General features: G+C 36.2%; 1 protein-coding gene across 2 annotated transcripts in view; it reads right to left on the reverse strand.

The window, feature by feature from the left end:
- Positions 1 to 21,051, reverse strand: part of MYOM1 (myomesin 1) — a 112,869-nt gene that overhangs the window by 17,700 nt on the left and 74,118 nt on the right. For both annotated transcript variants that reach the window (XM_070420568.1, XM_070420567.1), the window contains 7 exons: positions 17,150 to 17,264; positions 8,156 to 8,312; positions 6,253 to 6,359; positions 6,086 to 6,130; positions 3,455 to 3,591; positions 951 to 1,095; positions 150 to 209 (listed from right to left, as the gene is read on the reverse strand). In XM_070420568.1, the coding sequence (XP_070276669.1) occupies positions 150 to 209; positions 951 to 1,095; positions 3,455 to 3,591; positions 6,086 to 6,130; positions 6,253 to 6,359; positions 8,156 to 8,312; positions 17,150 to 17,264 (766 nt within the window). The remainder of the gene's footprint in view (positions 1 to 149; positions 210 to 950; positions 1,096 to 3,454; positions 3,592 to 6,085; positions 6,131 to 6,252; positions 6,360 to 8,155; positions 8,313 to 17,149; positions 17,265 to 21,051) is intronic.

Genomic DNA, 21,051 nt, shown 5'->3' on the forward strand with positions numbered 1-21,051 from the left:
CTATTTAATAATACATATTTTCAATTATTTTTTATTTGTAGCCGTATTAACATAAGTAGTAACATTGATTTTAATTTGTTGTATAAATTATCTTGGAATATTTTGTTCAAGAAACTGAAGCTATTTCTTTATTCACTGATTGTTTTTACCTTGTTTCCTGATCCATTCTTGCCTCTGGAATTCAGCTTCTTTCTGGAGATTTTTATAAACTAAAAATTGAAAAACAAGAAAGTAAGAAACTGAGTGGAGTGGTATAAATGTGCATGACAGTCACTGTGCTAAGTGATTTATGTTCATTATTATAACATTAGTACATCATGACCACTTTATTCATTTTCAGTCTTCATAGATGAAGAAATAGGCTTGGAAAGGTTAAGCAATTTGTTCAAGGTCATGGAGCTAGGAAATAGTGAAATAGTACTGGATATTGGAAGTGAAGAGAGAAGGCCACGCTCCCATTGCTTTGTTAAATGCCACATTTTAAATCTTGATGGTTCCCACAGTGGTTTATGGCAGCTGAAATACAATCTGATGTATGATTAATTAATGAGGTATGCTCTACTTTTGCATATTTTTCTTCTTAATTTAAGCAATTTAAGATAAGCACACATCATAAGATAGTATCACAGTTTGTTTCTGAGACACATATACAATCTTGGTTGTATTGCAATGTCTTCACTTTACTACTTTTAGTAGTAAATATTTGTTTATAGATGAGATAATTTTTATACAGTTCTGCCTGTAGGCCGGGGATAAATTTGGTATTCTTTGAAATTAACTTTCACTTCTATGTAATGAAGTACTATGGAAAGTATTAACTGAGAATTGTATTTCAAGCAAGGGAATCCAAACAAGAACAATTCCTACTACCTTCCACATGACCACTTTTGTGCCATTTTCATTAAAGGGAGTAGCAAAGTATCCCAGTTAATGTTCCACAGAGTTCTTACCATCTCCAATGAGAACAAGAGTAGAATGGCCAGTTGCTCTTCCATCTTGAAGCTGGAAAGTATATGTTCCCTCATCCTCATCCAGAAGCTTGTCCATGAACATTTCAATTATACCAGTGTTTCGGTCAATATGCATCTTATATTTCTTCAATGTGAAAAGGAAAAAAGAGAAATTAATGAGGTAGATATGATGACAATAAGCCTGATAAAAGAAATACAAACTCCAAAGAATCATAATTTTAAAAAAATTTCTTGTTAACACTTTTTTTAGATGAGCACATTTTCAAAATCTTGTATCCAGGAAAAGTAAAATATTATGTGGAATATATGACTGTGACCAGAAATGATTACTAAAGGACTGAAATTTAATTTTTAAATATAAATAGAGTTCTGTTGTCCCAAGTCACAAAATGTTATCCAAAAGTTGTTTTTAGCTTAATCTCTTCACCTTCTTTCATAAAAAACATATATGCATAACCCATGGTCACAGACAACATTGTGGTGATGACCAGAGGGAAGGGGGGTGGAGGGGGGGTGAAGGGGGGGTGAAGGGGGGGATGGGCACATCCACAATAGGGTCAACAATAAAAATGAAGAATAATTAATTAATTAATTAGAAAGTCCAACATCTCCAAATTTAATTACCCACTCTTAATTATAGCGGCATCTAATAAATCACGTGAGTAAAAAAAGTTGTTCTTAGATTTCCATTTACATTCCAGATTACATTTGTTTTAATTATCAGAATAATGCAAAATTAATTATAGGCAGTATGAGGGAAGTATTTGTCTCATTATGGCTATAGCCCTAGTATCTAGCACATGCATGGTATGTAGCAGGCAATGAATTAATATGAGAAAAAAATGCTTCCAAAGCATTTGAAATCCATTGGCTCCTAATGAAATTGCCCTGTTAGACTACGCTTATTTTATCCTGTTGCTTGGGCAACTGTTTTTTTCAGTGTAAAGATAAATCTTAGCCCATGGGCGTACCAGTCCAAGTTCCATAATGAAATTGAATTAATAAGTTTTTCTATAAAGTGCCCATGAAGACTCAGGTCTGGGATCAACTCTGTGGTGCAATTCAGGTCCTGGAGCCTCCCCCAAGGAAGCCAGTCTCCATCTGAGATCACTTTTTGCTTAGCTTTCTTCTACCTCCTTTGTTTCCCTGACCCTCTACTCCTGAGAGTACTTCCCCGTAAATCACTTGAAACTCTACTTCAGAATCTCCTTCTAGAAAACCTGACCTAAGACAGTATTTTCCACCCAGTAAAACAGTATGATTAGAGCCTAATGCAATGACAATAAACTGTGTGTGCATGCAGCAACATGTAAGCGTGTGTGAGCACATGACAGGGAGTGGGTCTCTGCACACATGTGCACGAGTGTTCCCTCAATGGCTGTGGTGGCACAGAGTGGTGCCAACAAAGTTTTTCCTTCCTTTCCACTGGCCAGGTGGTGGTCACAGCAGTTTATGAGAACATTTGAAAACAGGGAAGAGATGGGCCATGGTGGATCCGTATCTACACATAATTACTGTATGAGTTGAAAAGGAATAAAATGCATACCCATCTACTCGTTATAATACTCATTCTTTCCCTCACTAATGACCCCTCAAATGTTTCAAAAACATCTTGATCAGAGGAGAATAGGTTGTTAATAGTGGCCACAAACCATATCTCTCCCCTGTCTTTTCAGTCTCCCATTTACACCCATGGTAACATAGGTGAGAGCCAGGGCCCCTAAACCCACGTTCTTCAGTCCCACCAGGCACTGGCCAGATCCTGGTTCTACTGATGTCTGGAGAGGGCAAATAAAGCATAGATGTTGTCATTCTTTCTATGGAAACTATGCTTATGTTAAAAGCAAAGAAGTAGATATAGATATACACAATCACCTATGTAAATAAGATACGAATGGACATATACACACAGATGTATAGAAAAAGACCAAAAAGTACATACCATTATGTACATCAAAAAGTTATAAAAATTTGTGACTTGTTCTTTCTAAGTCTTTAAAGTTTTTTACAATAAGGATGTATTGCATTTTTAACCAGAAAAGCAATAAATATATTTTACTGCAGTTTTTTTCTGAGCCATTGAAACAATTGAGGCCATTTCCTCCATATAAAGAACCAAGTCCCTGCTGGGGATTCTGAATTGAGTATGTGAGTTTGGGTCAGGGTGCTGGCTCCTCTGCCTTCTAAAGGGAGCAGCTCTATTTCATGGATGATTAAACTTCCTGATTTGCCTGAGACAGCTGTGTTTTATGACTTTCGTCCTGGGAAAATTACTAGTATCCTCTTTCATTCTCAAAAGTGCTCCACTTTGGATAGTATGAGACAATCAATTTATGTTTTTCTCTGCATTTTTTACATGCGAAATTTAGACTCCCCACCCCACACCTAGTGGTTTTCATAACAACTTACCTGCATTCTAATAGGCTCCCCCAGCACATTCTATAATAATATAGAATATAATATAATAATAGTGTAAAACCTACCGGCCCTTCAAAAACTTCCTTCTCATTAAATACGTAGTTGACTTTGGCATTGCCAGACAGCTTCTCAGCCTGCATCCAAAACCGGACCTGACCTTTCTCCAAAATTTCAACTGCCAAATCTGATTTAACTGCGACAGCTATGACAAATAGAAATAATAATTATATTGGTAACCAATTTTATTGACACAGATTCTTCCAACAGTGAAAACACACTCAATGGAAATGGCAATGGAGCACCTTGCTTCTTGAAAAGCCTGGAGGTAGTGAGAGCGTTGGAGGGAAAGCATGGCATGGAAGGATGGAAGACCTGGGTTCTAATTCTGACTGTCACTCTGGGCAAGTCATCTGCCTTCTCTGAGGTGCAGATGTCTCCACTGTAAAAATGCAGAGGATGAACTTGCACCCTGAGGCCCTTCAGTTAACCTTTGTGACTCTCTACTGTGGCTTTGGCTATGTATACCTGGTGTGTAGGGACGAAAACAAAGTGCAATGAAAAGAGTCTTGAGCTGGCCCCAGGAGAGCTGGAGCCTAGTCCAAGGTCAGCTACTAACAAGCTGTGATATTAGGCAGGCCATTTTGTATATCTGGGCCTCATTCAATTCATTTATAAATGAATGAAATTGAACTGAAAGCCCTAATTAGTCAAGATAGTCTCCTGTTTCACCATTCTGTGATCTTAGAGTTACTTCAAAATATTTGGAAAGGAGTTCAATTTTATTTTTTCAACAATTTATCTCCCTCTGGAGGTTCTTTAAAATGTTTTTAAAAATAAATTTTAAAAAGAATTAATTTTAATTATATATATAAGATGAATCTAGCTTGTCATTTAAACTCTACCTACCCCCCATGGTATACCAGTTCATTTAAGTTCTCAGACCAAACAAAAAATTTCAGAGGCAAATAGCGAGTCACTATTGAGAAGCTACATTAAAATATCACATGGATTACCTCACAAAGAAAGTGAAAGAACCATGTATCTCTGATTTATACTTGTATCACTTAAGCCATTTGAGTCTGAGTGAAATTTTAGAAGTTGGCTGACATCTCTTAAAACTAGTTTCTAAATTTCCTGTAATGTGAAAATGTTCTCTACAAAGCCTCCTTCAGTCGATAGTTCTGTACTAGAGGTGGCTCCAGGGCATACTTTGCAGGAAAAGCATGGTTGTTTCTCAAAGTTTAGTAGTCCTTCTACTTCCTTTAGGAGAAATCATCACCCTTAAACCTATCTCACAATTTTATGTAGCACTACTACATTTTAAATTATAAGCTTCTTAAACTTGTACCAAATGTATATTAATATTTATTTGTATTTATCCTAAAACTACCCTTTTCAAGCTTTAAGGGATGCCTTTTATTTGCACTTTTATATTCACTGTAAAACTCAGTTGTTCCAATACAAAGCTAAAAAGAGGTTCAGACCAAACCTCTACCTTCCATACAATTTTAAAATATATATAACTGTTAAGACACCACTCATGGTATTATGTTTCCAGTTTTATGGTGACTAAGCATACAAAAGAGAAATGGTTCTCCCCTGGAATTCAGAAAGTCTGCGTCCTACATTTACACCTTCCTATGCTGCTTTGCTGAACAAAGTTGGTTTTGAGAACATTACAGCTGAGGCCAATAGTCATCAACCTCATCTATCAAGTACAATGATCAATCATTCCTTAGGAATGGAAAAAGATACCAGGAAACTGATTTTAGAGCATCAATTTTTTAAAAATTGCAGTCTCATTTGAGAATTTCAGGAAAGCCATGCACCCTCTCCCTAGAAAAATGCACATATACAAACATACAAAGTTTTGTCTATAATCTGGGTCACAGTATCGTTTCCTGGTTCTGAAATTCCCATAGTAGTGAAGGAGTTATAGTTTAGGGATTAATGAGTTTAAAAAAATCGTGATGTAAAAGAGTGAGTATGTGAAATACCTTTCTATTTGTTTCTCGAACTCTAGGGTGTAACTTTCTGGATAAGTCCCTATTTTGGTCAATAGGTACCAATGACAAGAGATCTTATCAGGCCAGTGGAACTTTCCGAGTGTCATTTCAGACTTCTTTCTCTTTTAGGTGTCAAATGTGAAATTTAATCTTTTATGTGGAAAATGTTTTATTGGAAGGTTTGTAGATAGTTCAGAGAAATTCTTTTTCTGACCAAGGCATCTTTGACTTATTTTTCAGGACGTTAAAGTGATCGGCAGGTAATATCTTTATTTAGAGGTATGATTCTTCTATTAAGTGCCAACATTAAATTGATTAGGAGATTACTTTGCCTAAAAGACACAGGAATTAATGTGCCCAGAAAAAAAAATAAATAAATATATGATTCTAAAATGTGTAGGCAAAAAGAGAACTTAATTATGAAGCTGTTATGCCTATGTAATCTGCCACTTCTCTATGAAACAGAGCATGAAATATGGTTCCTATTTTAGTATTCTCTTCAGCTCTTGAGAACAATGACAAAGATAAAAGCAGCACTTCTAGAAAGTGCATCTGTAGCTACCAAGCTATGTTCCATTATCTGTTCTCTAGAGCCTCTTCTCTTAATCCTGTCAGAGTTGTTATCTGCCCTATTCCAGAAGTCACCACCTAGTAGGATTGCTAAACTGTGAAAGCATTGTGGACACTTACTTGGGAACTTGTGCTCTTGGCTGAGAGCAAGTAAACGTTTCAACTCTGTAGGGAGAAAAAAAGAACAATTAAACCTTGAATTACTAAAACAAACGTCACTTGATGATAGAACATCATTGAGAACTCAAAGCAGCTTGGACTTGTGAATGAACTGGCTTTAAACTTACCTTCCTCATCTATCAAGTAGCTTGCTGCTATTCCATCAGTTTCTGTTACATCACAGGAGTAAATGCCCAAGTCTTCCATCCCGAGTTCTTTGAAGGTAATTTTTGTCCTTAAGAACAGAATATTTTTGTAATAAATGACTCCACATGGCATCTGGAGACCTGGGTCCTGCATTGTTTCTAGGCATTTGCACATGCTATCCCCTTCCTTTGGAGTCCTTATTGACCTAGTCATTCTTGCTGTTTCTCGAAGTCTTTCCTGACATTTTCCTAGGGGTGATGGTGATTGGAGTGGGGAGCTGGTACAAATTTCCCATCCCCAAGCTATGCTCCATACCTATACACATGTCAAATAAAGACAATTTTAGCTGATCAGCCCTTGCTAGGGAGCCTGGGTCACTCTCTGGCCTCCCCACAACAGGGCAGAACCTGCTGTTGGTAATTCTGGTGCCTGAGTTGTCATCCCCTGAACTTCCCTTTTTGAGGCAATCAAACATTCATTGGTAGTGCCTATTTCATTATCTCTATGACTCTACTGTGTGCTTTTAGGAAGGAGATCTATTTCGCTTACTGTTGTATCTTCCAGCATCCAGTGCCTTCTCTGGCACATAATATGTGCTTAATAAATATCTGTGGAATGAATCGGTCAGTGGTCTAGTTCACTGTGTTTTCTAACTTTGGTGAGTCATATTGCTAGACAGTGTCTAAGATGAACCAAGTATTCAAATGTTAGTCAAATGCACAAAGTGAAAGAAAAACTTGTAGTTTGATGATCTTTTCTTGGGCCAATGTATGTTTTACTTCAAGGACTTTATAGCACAGCAACAGTAAAATGTCTTTTAATGATATTCTTGCCATTCTCTAACAAAATTATTATTTTTTTAATTTTTGATATATATCGGGGTACTTTATAATAGAAATAATACTTGGGAATATTTTGCAATCCAGTGTGATTGGTATTATAAAGATATACACCTGGGTAAGTGAGGCAAAGTGAAAAGAAAACTCAGACGCTTGGGGCTAAAAGGATTAGATCATAAAATCAATCCCCTTCACTCTCACCCATTCTACAGGAAAGTAAGCGGAGGTTCGTGGAAATTAAAAACTGCTCCAGGTCACACAGCCAGCTCCTGGCAGAGCTGGAACTAGAACTCATCTATTCTGTGCTTCCCACATAGAGTTCTTTCCAGTGCATTACTGTGTCACTCACAAGTGGTGGTGAAAAAAGCAGAGCAGATTATACCTACCCCATTTAATTTACCCTAACTTGAATTGGCAACCAGCAAGTTCTTCCTTGCTCCCTCCCCATAAGCATCCTCACCATTACTTTAAGATTTAAAAATCTGTAGAATAATGAGAATCATTTTTAAAGCTTACTTTTAAGTCAATCAAAGCTCTTCTAATACCATAAATGAGATAGCACTTTAAATGAAATAATGTGAAAAGTACTTTATAAAGATTTCTTTGTTGTTGTTTGTTGTTAATTCTCACCCATGGATATTTTTTCCTTTGCTGTTTTTAGAAAGAGTGAAAGGGAAAGGAGTGAGGGGGAGACACAAACACACACACACACACACACACATCGATGGTTGCCTCCCGCTTGCACCTCAACCGGGGCCAGGGATTGAACCTGCAACCCAGGTACATGCTCTTGACCTATTGACTGGGAATTGAACCTGGTATCCTTTGCTGCATGGGCTGACACTCTAACCACTTAGCAAAACCAGCCAGGGCAAGGTTTGTTATTTTTTAAGGTTTATACTGATTACTACTTTTTATATTACATACCAGATATAAAATATTTATGATTCATCTCTTTATACTATTTGAAATGGAAAGCAAAGAGCTTACTTCACCCTTCTATTATGAAAAGGAAACCCATGATTATAACTGAAACAGTCCGTACTTGTTTCCTTTGCTTTCAACTTCCAAACGTGCAGAGTCCTCAGTGGCTACATAATCTTTGGACCAGGTGAACTCAGAATTTGGAGCCATCTGATCACACTCAAAGTTCAAGGAAATGATTCCATCATCATTCACACTTACAACAAGCTCTTTGGTTCCTAGAAGAAAAAGAAGAAGAAAAAAGAGGCACTGATATTTTCTGGTAAAAATCGACCAAGAATTCCTTGATATCCTTTACTTTAGCCTTAAAGCAGGGCTTTGAGCTTGTGCAGGGAAAAGCCCCAACTGCTCACTGTGACTGACATTTTGTTCTACAATTCAACTTTTATACTGTAACAGGGGATTAAACAAAAGTGTCATGTTTGGCCAGGACTGAATAAAAACTAGGTGATGTGACTGATGGCTCAGTTATGGGAGTGGGTTGATCATAAATAAGGAGAGAAAGGCAGCATTGGGAAAAAGGAAAGTTGAATGATCCTCATCAGGACTTAATTCATGACTTTGCATTAGAAACACCTATATCTAACTCATCATCAGTTAAGGATAGATAAGAGATAAGAAAACCAAAGAGAAATTGAAGAGGAGAAAGTAGAGGCGCTAAGAATTGTCTATAGTCACATGTTCAAATTTTGTAGATCATTTAAGAATGGAGAAATAGATGAAAACTTGTTCTGCTGATGAGGCAACCATAAATCAATCTGAAGATGCCCCTCTGGATGGGAACAACAGCAACCTAGAAATGACTGTTATGAAACTGTACGGAAATCTAAATGAAAACAAATTACAAGAGACCCATATGTTTCAAGATTGGCATTTAGAATTTAAAAGAAAACAATTCTGTTCATGTTTTGACTTCTTTTATTTTTGAGAGTTATACTAAATTGCACCTGCATGTAATATAGCAATTCAAAGAGAGTTTGTACAGCATGTAAAATGTTCACATCTACATCTAAATCCAGTTTGAAAGGTAAAATGCTCTTTTTGAATTGACATGCATTAAATGACCAGTCTAAATGTGGTGTGTTTCCATGTATCAGAAAAAATATATATTTGATCTCAAAAGGTGCAACTTTATTTTTTAAAAGCACAAAATCTTTTCCAATAGATACTTCCCAAGGGATTGAAGGTTTTCTCTTTATACGGTATCATAAGATACCCTGCATCCTGGCCTACTGTCAGGGGAAAAAATTGCAAAATGTCATTCAAGGGAAGGCCAAAATAATATGAGTGCCCAAAGAGTGAGCGGTGACCCGAGGCTCCTAAGCCTGGCAGTTGATCTAATTTGTGTCCTTGTTGATGGCAGTGTGTGCTTCAGTTATAAATGTCTAAAAAGTGATTTTTAACACATGGGAAGCTTAGGGAAGACTAGGTCTAGGAGATTTTAAAAATGACTTTTTAAAAAACAAACAGGGTTAATTTTATATTTGGCTATATGGGTAAAAGGAAATAATGATCAATTAAAGAATTCTTTCTTAAGTGAAATGTCTATCATGTATTACTTTGAAGGGGCTGTGTCTACTCCATTGGACAGTGTAGACCATGTGTTACTTCTATTCCCAGTAACACATGACTAATCCTTACAATCCATTGTTGTATAACAAATAGTGAACAAGTACTGTACTTAAAACCTAAGAAAAGACTAACACCTAAGTGTGTTGAGGTTTAGGCAGTTATAATACACAGTTAGCATGACTGAGTCACAGTGAGAATGTAAATCGGAAATATTCTATATATCTGTATTGTTATGAAGAGGGAAAGAAAGCAATGGACGTTATCTAAACCTTTCTTGCTATTTGTATAAAGCCCATTTTGAAGGCATGGCAATTGTTCATATTAATCATTCATTGCTTATCTGTAATCCCTTTTAAAAGGAAGTGAATCACCCGTATGATTGCTGTTTATTATATTAGAGGTACGCCTTAAGTTTACAACAGAAAAAATATTGCTTAGGTTAAGAATCTTGTTTTTTACTAAGACAAACATTTGACTTTTCTGGCAAAGGAGTCACAAACTTAAGAACTAGAAACAATTTAATTAGCTTAGCCTTTCTCTCAATTCCATAGATAACCTTTGCGCTCTAATACTTCACCCATCTGGAATATTGCCCAAAACCAAGAAGTAAGAAAAACAAGCCTCTAAAAGCTAGTGCTGATGTGACAAAGTCCACACATTAGTAGTATTTCTGGTAACTCACTGGAAAACTCCATAGGTTGTCACTTGGAATCTATACTTAGCTTGAGATGATTCTAACAAGCCTCATTGGTTGGTTTCTCTCAGTAGATTAAATTCCCAAAAGAGGGAGAAGTAAGATGCTACTATTAACAGGCACACTGAGAATAAGGAACATGACAGCAGGAGAGGAGACAGAAAATGAAAAAGCAGGCCCAAAGACATTATAGCAAGTTTTAGATTAAAATTTGTAATTTAAAAATAAGTGATTGTCGGGAGAGTCAAAAGATGTAATGTCAACTAGTACATAAGAGAGTTTTTCTCATCTGTGAAGCTTTTCTTGATCAATCAGGTCAAATCAGCACATTGTAGACAATATAGTGGATCGGAAAGAGAGGCATGAATATTTCTTCAATTTGTGCACAAAATTGTGGCTCTGATGAGTGCTATTGGTTGATTTATTTAAACTATATTTAACACTTCAGTTTTAAAAATCAAATACTCATTAAGATGAGTATTTTATTAGATTTTCACTTTTCAAAAACTTCACTGGTTGATTATTTTATTGAGTGTAGGGTTAAATTCTACGAGAGTAGGGATTTTTTTTTCCATATTTTCCATATGTATTTATATGTGCCAGGGATTGGATTGAAAAAAACAGATTTAAAAGAAAAATGTCAGTTTAGAATTGCAACATTTATTTATTGGAACTTGTTTTCAAAACTTGAGTGTAAAAGCAAAATTTTGATAGATAAAATGAAAGTCGCAATAAAGAAAACATTCTAGGCACAGTGGGTTTCCTACTTAATTTTATACTCAGAATGCAAAGTTTGGTTTCCTCTTTGACAAATCAGTGATGCTGTCAACTTGTTACAGGACAGCTCCCTGAGTGTGTGTGGAGGGCTCTCCTCTTCTCTATGGTTCTTGTCACTCTCATGAGAGGAATACAGGCAAATGACATAAAGCAGCATCAAAGCAAGGCAAGTGAATTTATTAAAGAAGCAAAGCAAGCCAATTTATTAAAAATATACTTGGCATAAAGCACAAGTGGGCAACTCAGCTAGGCTGAGTGTGCCCTCCTGTGGAGGTTCAAGGGGTCTTACACCCTTCCTTCTATAGGTTTCAAAGTCCCCTGCCAGATATCTTGGGTAGCAGTCTAGGTTTCGAAGTTCTCTTCTACATTGTTGGGGCTTATCTTGGAATGTTTGTACATACATCTGGTTATCTTGTTCTAAGCCGGCTGAGTTTTTTGCTTAGTGGGTGAGATAAAATTCCCACTTCTTTTCCCCTTCCCCACTTTGCTGCCCTAGCAGCTATCTATCCTGCCTAACATTCCTCAAGTGATATTTGTCCTTGGGTTTAGCTGGCACAAATGTCATTAATTGGATCTTTGTTCTCTATTTTCCCAGAACAAGGTGATTTAAGCTATGTATTATCTGGTTAGGGAGGAGAGGTATAAACCATTTGCTCTCAAGTGTCCTTGGTTGGGGAAGATAAGGTCTTTTGATTCACGAGCTGCCTGTAAGCTCTCCAAACTGTTTGGCCTTGTTTAATTTTCTTGTCTCAGTTTTCCCATTCCACTTGCCCAGGAATTTTTCAAGTTTCTTACTATCCTGCCACAAACTGGCCGAAAATATCATTCTAAAAATAATATAATCAGAATCTCAAAACTTTGAAAAATCAAATTTACTGAAAATAATTGCAATATTAGTTATTTAAGCATATTTCTTGAACTCCAACAATTCTCATTAGAAAATAATGTTTAGTTAGAATAACTTAATACTGTATTGTAGAGAAAGAATGCAGTTTCAATACTATCTCTGTCCGAAACCGGTTTGGCTCAGTGGATAGAGCGTCGGCCTGCGGACTGAAAGGTCCCAGGTTCGATTCCGGTCAAGGGCATGTACCTGGGTTGCGGGCACATCCCCAGTGGGGGATGTGCAGGAGGCAGCTGATCGATGTTTCTCTCTCATCGATGTTTCTGACTCTCTATCTCTCTCCCTTCCTCTCTGTAAAAAATCAATAAAATATATTTAAAAAATTACTATCTCTGTGTAAACATAAGACAATGTTATTGGGTTATTGTCTTAAAAATGGTCAATGCTACAAGCTTGTTGCCTATTTGTCACATGAATTACAATGCTGATGCTATCAGACTCTTTAAATAGGCTTTTCAAATTCAAAAAGTTCTGTTATTAAGTTTTAATTAATTTGTTAACATAATTCTTTGAATAAAGGTGCTATTTTTTTATTTTTTAAAAATATATTTTTATTGATTTCAGAGAGGAAGGGAGAGGGAGAGGGAGAGAAACATCAATGATGATGAGAAAGAATCATTGATTGGTTGCCTCCTGCATGCTCCCTACTGTGGATGGAGCTCAAAACCCAGGCACATGCCCTGACCAGGAATCAAGCTGTAACCTTTGGGTTCATAGGTCGACACTCAATCACTAAGCCATGCTGACTGGGCAATAAAGGTGTTTTTAAAGAGTGACTCAGTAGACCAAGTATTTTACAATAATACCTAGAATGAAAAATTGGAGTTGCATTTGGAAAAAAAGGTAGACCTTTCTTGCATTCTGGGTATTTTTGGAAATACTTTAAAACTATTTGAAAAAAAAAAAACAAAGAATAAACGAGAAGAGTTTAAAGCAGAAGACATTTCTTGGAAAATTTTAAAGTAGACTAAAAATTTTAAAAATGAGCTCAGAGTTTTTTGTATCTGAAAAGGAAAGACATGTTGGATTGTAGATTTCTCTTTGTATAATAAAGACAGTGTATATGTTAATCTGGAAGGGCCAATTTTTCCACAAATTAAAATCTCAGAGAAGTTAAATAGTAAGATTCCTTAAATAACGGGGTACTGGATGCAGAGTGGGCAAAAAATTATATTCCAATTTTACAAAAGATATATAATACACTATTCAAATGAATGGTTCTTTTTATAAACACTTAACGAAAAAAAAGTGAATTAATGTAATCAGTTACAAGTAATACTGGGCTCCCCTATATTTAAGAGGAGGACCGCTGGCTGACCCACCACTTTGCTTCCATATTGCAGCCCCTGTTGATGCTTCTCTCCCAGCTTCTCTTCCAGCTTCAAATATACACTAAATAACATGACCAGGGTGTTCATTACAAGGTATCTAGGGTTCAGTATACATGCTGTGGCTTCAAAACAGAATCACACTCACTGACCTAAACGTGGTAGTCATTCATTAGTTTTTCATTTAATAAGTGACTACTATACACCGGGTACTAGGCTCTCAGCATATAGAGAGTAAAGACAGTTTCTATTTTGAAGGAGGCCATAGTTTACAAGCCAGTTTCATGCTATAATGTTCACCCAAGGAGCTAAACAAACAAACAAACAAACAAGCAAACAAACAAACAAAAATGAAACTGTGCCCAGACTCAGTACTGGAGATTCTGATATAATGGCCTGGAATGGAGTCTGGAATGCAGGCAGTATTTTCAGAAAGTATTTGCATGATTCTAACGCACAGCCAAGGTTGGGAAGTACTGTTTTAATGGATGAAAGAGACCAGTGATTAAGCAAATACAAGTGCAGTTTTCTAAATCAGTTGACTTAATCTTTAATAGTAAGCCTGGCTTCCTCCTCCAGAATCCTTCAAGACCACCATTAGGCCACTGAGCACATATTTACATTCTCAGCCCTACCATGTTCTATGACTAACCAGTTTTTAGAAACTGGGATTGGTTAGTGGGATGTCAGCCCAATCCCAGATCATTATTTCATCTGGTGCTGTGTTCTTCTAACCTGCCTTGCTCTAGGTGACCACGTACTAATTTCCAGTAATCCAGTTTCTGCCTTGTGTCTGGGTTCTTTTGCCCATCACCTGAAGCCTCCTGCCCACTGCTGTTTCTCTGCTAAGAATAGCTGTAGCCTGTACTGCCAGTTATTTGTTGCCCTCCAGATCACCTGCCACACCTTGGCAGGTCTCTTTCTTGTCTCCCGTCTGATCTGGCTCACCTTGCTTCCATCTCCATCTCACCCCAGGCCTGATGTAATCAACCCAGATACTGTTTGATAAATATCAAATATCAAGAATAGAAGTGCCTGTCATGTACCAACAAATATACACTAAGTAATTTTCAGCTTATTCTTCTTGTAAGTATTTTTTAGCTAATAGATTTCTTGGTAGAACATGGCATGGTCCATTTTCTAGATCCTCATTACTATTAGATTTTGTGGCAGTGGCTGAGCTATTTCTACTGGCATCTTAGTTGACATCAAAGGGATACCCGTGATCCTACAAACCCAGTGGATTAGGTGAACTTTTAAGTGGAATTCAAATTACACTTGAGGTGTCCTGTTAGATGTATTCAAGGTTTGCTGTTACATGATAAGCTTTATTTTCTATCAGAAATTTTAATAATGCATTCCAAAAGAAGTCGTTCTTCTGAAATAACAATATGGGTTTTATATCCCAAATCTTGAAATTGATAACATGCTCCCCACCTCTTCCCATCCATTCTAACATAAAATAAATATCTGGTTAAAAGTAATATATTAGCATTTAACAAAATTAACAAATACAGACAACCTTATGCTACATATAAATTTTTACAAGGAGTTATAAAACTTTAATACCTAGCTCATGGCCTTTTCAGCTATAGGAAATATTTTATGAACATCTATCTAGCTCTCACATGTTGTAAACTCTGGCTTTTCCACCAGATCATAAGCCTAGTATACATGACAAATGCCACATTACTCTACTTCTGGTGTCTACACCACATCTCAAAAATCACATGTTGCAAGAATGAATGTGCCTGCTACATATGGAACAAGTCTAAGTGTCTCCTGGGTCTTGGTGCTTCTTCATGGCAAAACATTTTGACTTTGTGCACTCCAGGATTCTTTTCTAGGCTGGGGTCCAGTGGTTCCCAAGTGGGGTTAATCTGGTGCTATTTTGTGATAATGTCTGTAGCTGTTGTTTGTAGTTACATTCTGGGGATGGAATGGCCATACCAAAATGACTTTTGGTGCCTATTCCAAATCAATGAGACAAAACTCTACCCAGGAGCCCACCAGCAGATCCTTTTTTGGTGATAAATTTTTCATAGTGAAGGCTTCATTATGGCATGCATGGTCACCTACCACTCTGAAGCTATTGATGAGAAAATAATAAATCAATTTAAGCTTTCTTCAGCCAACCGGATTTGGATTCCGGTGCTTAAAGTGACTAGATTAAGATTTTAATTTACCCATGACTAGATTAAGAGTTTACTTTTATAGTAGTTTCAATGTTCTACTTACAGGGATAGACTCTGTAGTTGGGTCCTTTTACATGTCCATTTGCCACCTTATATTTCCTCCTAGTTGGCACATGAAGGATCTGATTTCTATAGGAATATGTATGCTGGTGTCTTTGTGTGTTCCCTTTTACTGGCATATATGTTCCTAGCATTTTTTTCTGTTTTCTTTGCAAAGGGGACTTATAGAGGTATGGCACTCTCACCAGCACACTTACCACAGTTTGTTATAAGAAGGTCACTACTGTACCACCTAGCTCTAGAGAGAAGTAATAAGAATAGTTGAAAGCAGGTTATGAATAATAGGATGAAAGGGACAAATACTTCCTTCAAAGGGTACATTTGAGGTACTCTCCATATAACAAAGTGAGAGCAGAGTTTTCTGTGTTTACATTGTTTTCTCATCATAAAAACAAATACTACATTATTTATTTCCATCTGAAAATAAGGATAAATTAAAGTGTAACTGCTTAGATTAGAATGAATATAAACTTAAAATAACTGGTTAATATTTTTTTTATCCTTTCTCATTTCTAGTGCTTTCTCTTATGCAACTTTAATGAACTGAAATATATAACACTGAAAAGTGATAGCGGTTAAATGACAAAGCAAACAATTATTATATATTGATTTGAAACTATTTGCACAGTGAACACTATAGACTTTGTTCCCATAACAAAGGGAAAGACTGTCTTGCCTAGTCCAATCATAACAGCTCTTAAAACTGTGAAGTGAGGGCTGCCTCAACTCTATAGATCATTCAGTCAGGCCTGCTGTTAGTTTAACCCAGGGGTCAGCAAACTATGGCCTGTGGGCTAAACATGGCCCATTGCCCCTTTTTTTATGGCCTGCAAGCTAAACATGATTTTTACATTTTTAAACAGTTAAAAAAAATCAAAAGAAGATTAATATTCCAGGACATGTGAAATTATTGAAAATTCAAATTTCACAATGCATATAATACATTGTATTATATAATGCATATAATGCGCACAAGAAAGTTTTCTTGGAACATAGCCATGCTTACTAGTTTATGCACTGTCTATGGCTGCTTTTGAATATTGCAACAGGAACCAGGTGGCCATAGAGTAAAAAATATTTACTATCTGGTCCTTCACAGGAAAAGTTTGCTGACCCCTGGTTTAAACTAATTTAAAAATCTTGCTGTTGTTTAAGAATTGTGATTGCTAACTGCTGTTCTAGCTTTCCCTATGATTGGAAAAACATTCTTGTGGACTTTATGACCATGGTATAATAGGAATAATGTCCCAGGAATGTATGCTTCAAACAGTCAGTCCAGGACTCATAATTTGATCAAGAACATCCCTGTTTTTAGGTAGGAACCAGAATAGCCCTGGACCATCTCAAACCTGGCTAAGCCCTGTACTGAGGCTCCTATGATGTGGTAAATGACTGTCATGCCTAAGGTAATACTTATCAACTCATCAAATACCCATATATTGATGATTTTAAAAACTAGGGAAAGCACAGAAAGTTAGGTTGAATGTTACTTTGGTATCTTACACATGAAAGAGCAAAAGCCCACCTGGTCGAGTTTCTGCCACAACAGGCCCAGCAAGGTCGGACGGCTTGCCAACACCTGCCTGGTTTATGGCTCGGACACGGAACACATAGCTCACACCCTCCTGGAGGCCTTGCACCTGGAAGAAACAGGTATAAATACAATGGGCATTTTGTGTCACTTAAACGTAAGTGCTCTTCCTCTGTAATAACAACTTACAGTTGACCCTTGAACAACATAGATTTGAACTGCATGGGTCAATTATGAGCAAAGTTTTCTTTCTTTTGAAAAAAATTATATTGAATTTATGATTGGTTAATAAATTACATAGGTTTCAAATATACAATTCTACAATACATCATCTATATATTGTATTGTGTGTTCTCCCTCCAAAGTTAAGTCTCTTTCCATCACCATTTATCCCCTCTTTGCCTTCTTCTATCCCCCCCATACCCCTTTCCCTATGGTAGTCACCATATTGTTGTCTATGTTTATGAGTGTTTGGGGTTTTTTTGTGTGTTGTTTTTTTTTTTGCTTAATTCCTTCACCTTTTTCACCCAGCTCCCCAACCCTTCTACCCTCTGACGGCTGATAATCTGTTTTCTGTATCTATGAGACTGTTTCTATTTTTTGTTTGCTTGTTTTGTTCATTAGATTACACATATAAGTGAAATCATATGGTATTTGTCTTTCTCTAACCAGCTTATTTCACTTAGCATAACACTCTCCAGGGCAATCCATGCTGTTGCAAAAGATAAGATTTCTTTCTTTTTTTACAGTAGTATTCCATTGTCTAAATGTACCGCTGCTTTTTTATCCACTTTTCTACTGATGGGCACTTGGGCTTCTTCCAATACATGGCTATTGTAAATCACACTGCAAAGAACATAGGGGTGCATATATTCTTTTGAGTGTTTTGAATTTCTTCAGATACATTCCTAGAAGTGGAATTGCTGGGTCAAAAGGCAGTTCCATTTTTAATTTTTTGAGAAACCTCCATACTGTTTTCCACAGTGGCTACACCAGTCTGCATTCCAACAGTGTACAAGGGTTTCCTTTTATCCACATCCCGGCCAACACTTGTTTGTTGATTTATTGATGATAGCCATTCTGACTGGTGTGAGGTGATATATCCTTGTGGTTTTAATTTGCATTTCTCTGATGATTAGTGACACTGAGCATCTTTTCATGTGTCTATTGGCCACCTGTATGTCCTCTTTGGAGATCCTTTGCCCATTTTTAAATTGGATTGTTTGTTTTCTTGGTGTTGAGTTGTATAAGTTCTTTATAAATTTTGGATATTAATCCTTTATCAGATGTATCACTGATGAATGTGTTGTCTCATTCAGTGGGTTGTCTTTTCATTTTGTTGTTGGTTTCCTTTTCTGTGCAAAAATTTTTAATTTGATGTAGTCCCATTTTTTTATTTTCTTTTGTTTCCCTTGCCCAAGGAAATACATCAGGAAAAGTATAAATGTCTGAGATTTTCCTGTCTATGTTTTCTTCTAAGATTTTTATGGTTCCAAGTCTTACATTTAAGTCTTTAGTCCATTTTGAATTTTTTCTTGTATGGTGTAAGAAGATTCTGTAGTTTCTTTTCTTTCTTTTCTTTTCTATTTCTCTTCTTTTCTTTTCTTTTCTTTTCTTTTCTTTTCTTTTCTTTTCTTTTCTTTTCTTTTCTTTTCTTTTCTTTTCTTTACATTTTTGCATGTACCTGTCCAATTTACCCAGCACCATTTATTGACTGTCTTTACCCCATTGTGTGTTCTTGCCCCCTTTGTCAGATATTAAGTGACCATAGACGTATGGGTTTATTTCTGGACTCTCTATTCTGTTCCATTGATCTGTGTGCCTCTTTTTGTGCCAATCATAGGCTGTTTTGATTACTATGGCCTTATAATATAGTTTGATATCAGGTAATGTGATACCTCTAACTTTGTTTTTCTTTCTCCAGATTGCTGAGGCTATTTGGGGTGTTTTGTGGTTCCATACACATTTTGGGAATATTTGCTCTACTTTTGAGAAATATGTCATTGGTATCTTGATAGGGGAATTGCATTGAATCTATAGATTGCTTTCTTTGGGTAGTATGGACATTTAAATAATCTCAATTATTCTTATTCATGAACAGAGTATTTGACTTCACTTATTTATATCTTCTTCAATTTCTTTCTTCAGTATCTTATAATTTTCCAAGTATAGGTCTTATACATCCTTGGTTATATTTATTCCTGGGTATATTTTTGATGAAATTATATATGGGATTGTTTTCTAAGTTTCTTTTTCTTTTTAAAATTATACATGGGATTGTTTTCTTAGTTTCTTAATAATAGTTCATCATTGGTGTATAAATATGCCACTTATTTCTGGATATTAATTTTGTATCCTGCTACTTTACTGAATTCATTTATCTATTCCCGTTGTTTTTTGGTGGAGCCTTTAGAGTTTTCTATATACAGTTTCATATCACCTGCAAATAATGACAGTTTTACTTCTTCCTTTTCAATTTGGATGCCTTTTATTTCTTCTTCTTGTCTGATTGCTATGGCTAATATTTCCAGTACTATGTTGAATAAGAGTGGTAAAATCAGACATCCCTGTCTTGTTCTTAATCTTAAAGGAAACCCTTTTAATTTTTGCCCATTGAACATAATATTGAATGTGGGTCTGTCATATATGGCCTTTATTATGCTGAGATATGTTTCCTCTACTTTCACTCTGGTTTCAAATTTTAAACCCCAAGATTTTCATTGTTTAAGAAGATGTTTGCTAAGAAGTTATTACATGTGTGTCACTGACCTAGAGTTATAAGAGTAAAGGGTTATAAGAAAATTTAAATATGTTTTTATATGACAGTTCCACTTTATAACTTTTTGTGATTTTCTTTGGGTTCAGCACAATCTTATTACTATTATAAAAAGTGTTACTATTTCACCAAATATTATCTTTTTATTTTTAAAATATGTGATGTTTAAAAGCTATATTTCATTTGAAAGATAAATTTATTACACACAGAGGGTGCAATTTTTCCCCATAATGTTGGGATAGAGATCATTATCCAAAATGTGATTTAAATCAAACAAAACTAGAATATATTTATTCAACTAAGCAAAGTGTTTGTGACTATTCATTTAAATGAGCTACGTGTTAAATCATTAGGATTTTAATCTAATAATTTAATTGTATTGTGTTTATGATGATGGAATGTCACAATGTAGTGATATCTTTCACTGTAGCTAATAGAGTTTTAAAGTGAATTTTCATCTGTAAATGAACTTGATTTAGGTACAGGCTAAATTTACAGAGTTTGATGTATTTAAATTCTATGTTTAGAAATAATGCCAGGTAAGTGTGGATTTACAGAAAGGAACAGAAACATTTCCTTGTTGTGATAAAAATAGAACAGTTGCCAGGTGTGTGCCACATCTGCACCTGCCACTAAGGTAACATGTGGCTGTGAGTCAGATTTCTGCATCATGACACAGGCGGTGAATCCACATCCTAGTGTCTAGTCACTGGAGTGACAGTAACACCCTTCCACTCTTAAAGGAATAATGACCTCTGGCCTTACTTCACCCCAGTCAGGTCCAACTTCAGGCTCTTGGTAGACTGATTTAGAAATCATCCTGGCCCTAAACATTTACCACCATTATCCAGGATGCGCCTGGCCTTTATTTTACATTGGCCTCTGGGGGTTTCTTTGCATCTAGAGGCCTCCTGACTCATCTGGACAATTAAACAGCATCCTTGGCTCCAGACCGTCCTTGACCTTTTGCTAAATTGGTATATGCTAAATTGAGTCAATGGCATAGTGGGTGTAATGGCTTAAGGGTCATTTCTCCTGGAGCACATATATACATTTTTTTATGGGGGCTATAAATGCCTTCACTCCAGAGATTAGCTGACATATGGTATGAACTTTAGTC

Source organism: Myotis yumanensis, unplaced genomic scaffold, assembly GCF_028538775.1.
Source record: "Myotis yumanensis isolate MYYU_CA2020_CCGP unplaced genomic scaffold, mMyoYum1.0.hap1 SCAF_7, whole genome shotgun sequence".
Taxonomy (NCBI): domain Eukaryota; kingdom Metazoa; phylum Chordata; class Mammalia; order Chiroptera; family Vespertilionidae; genus Myotis; species Myotis yumanensis.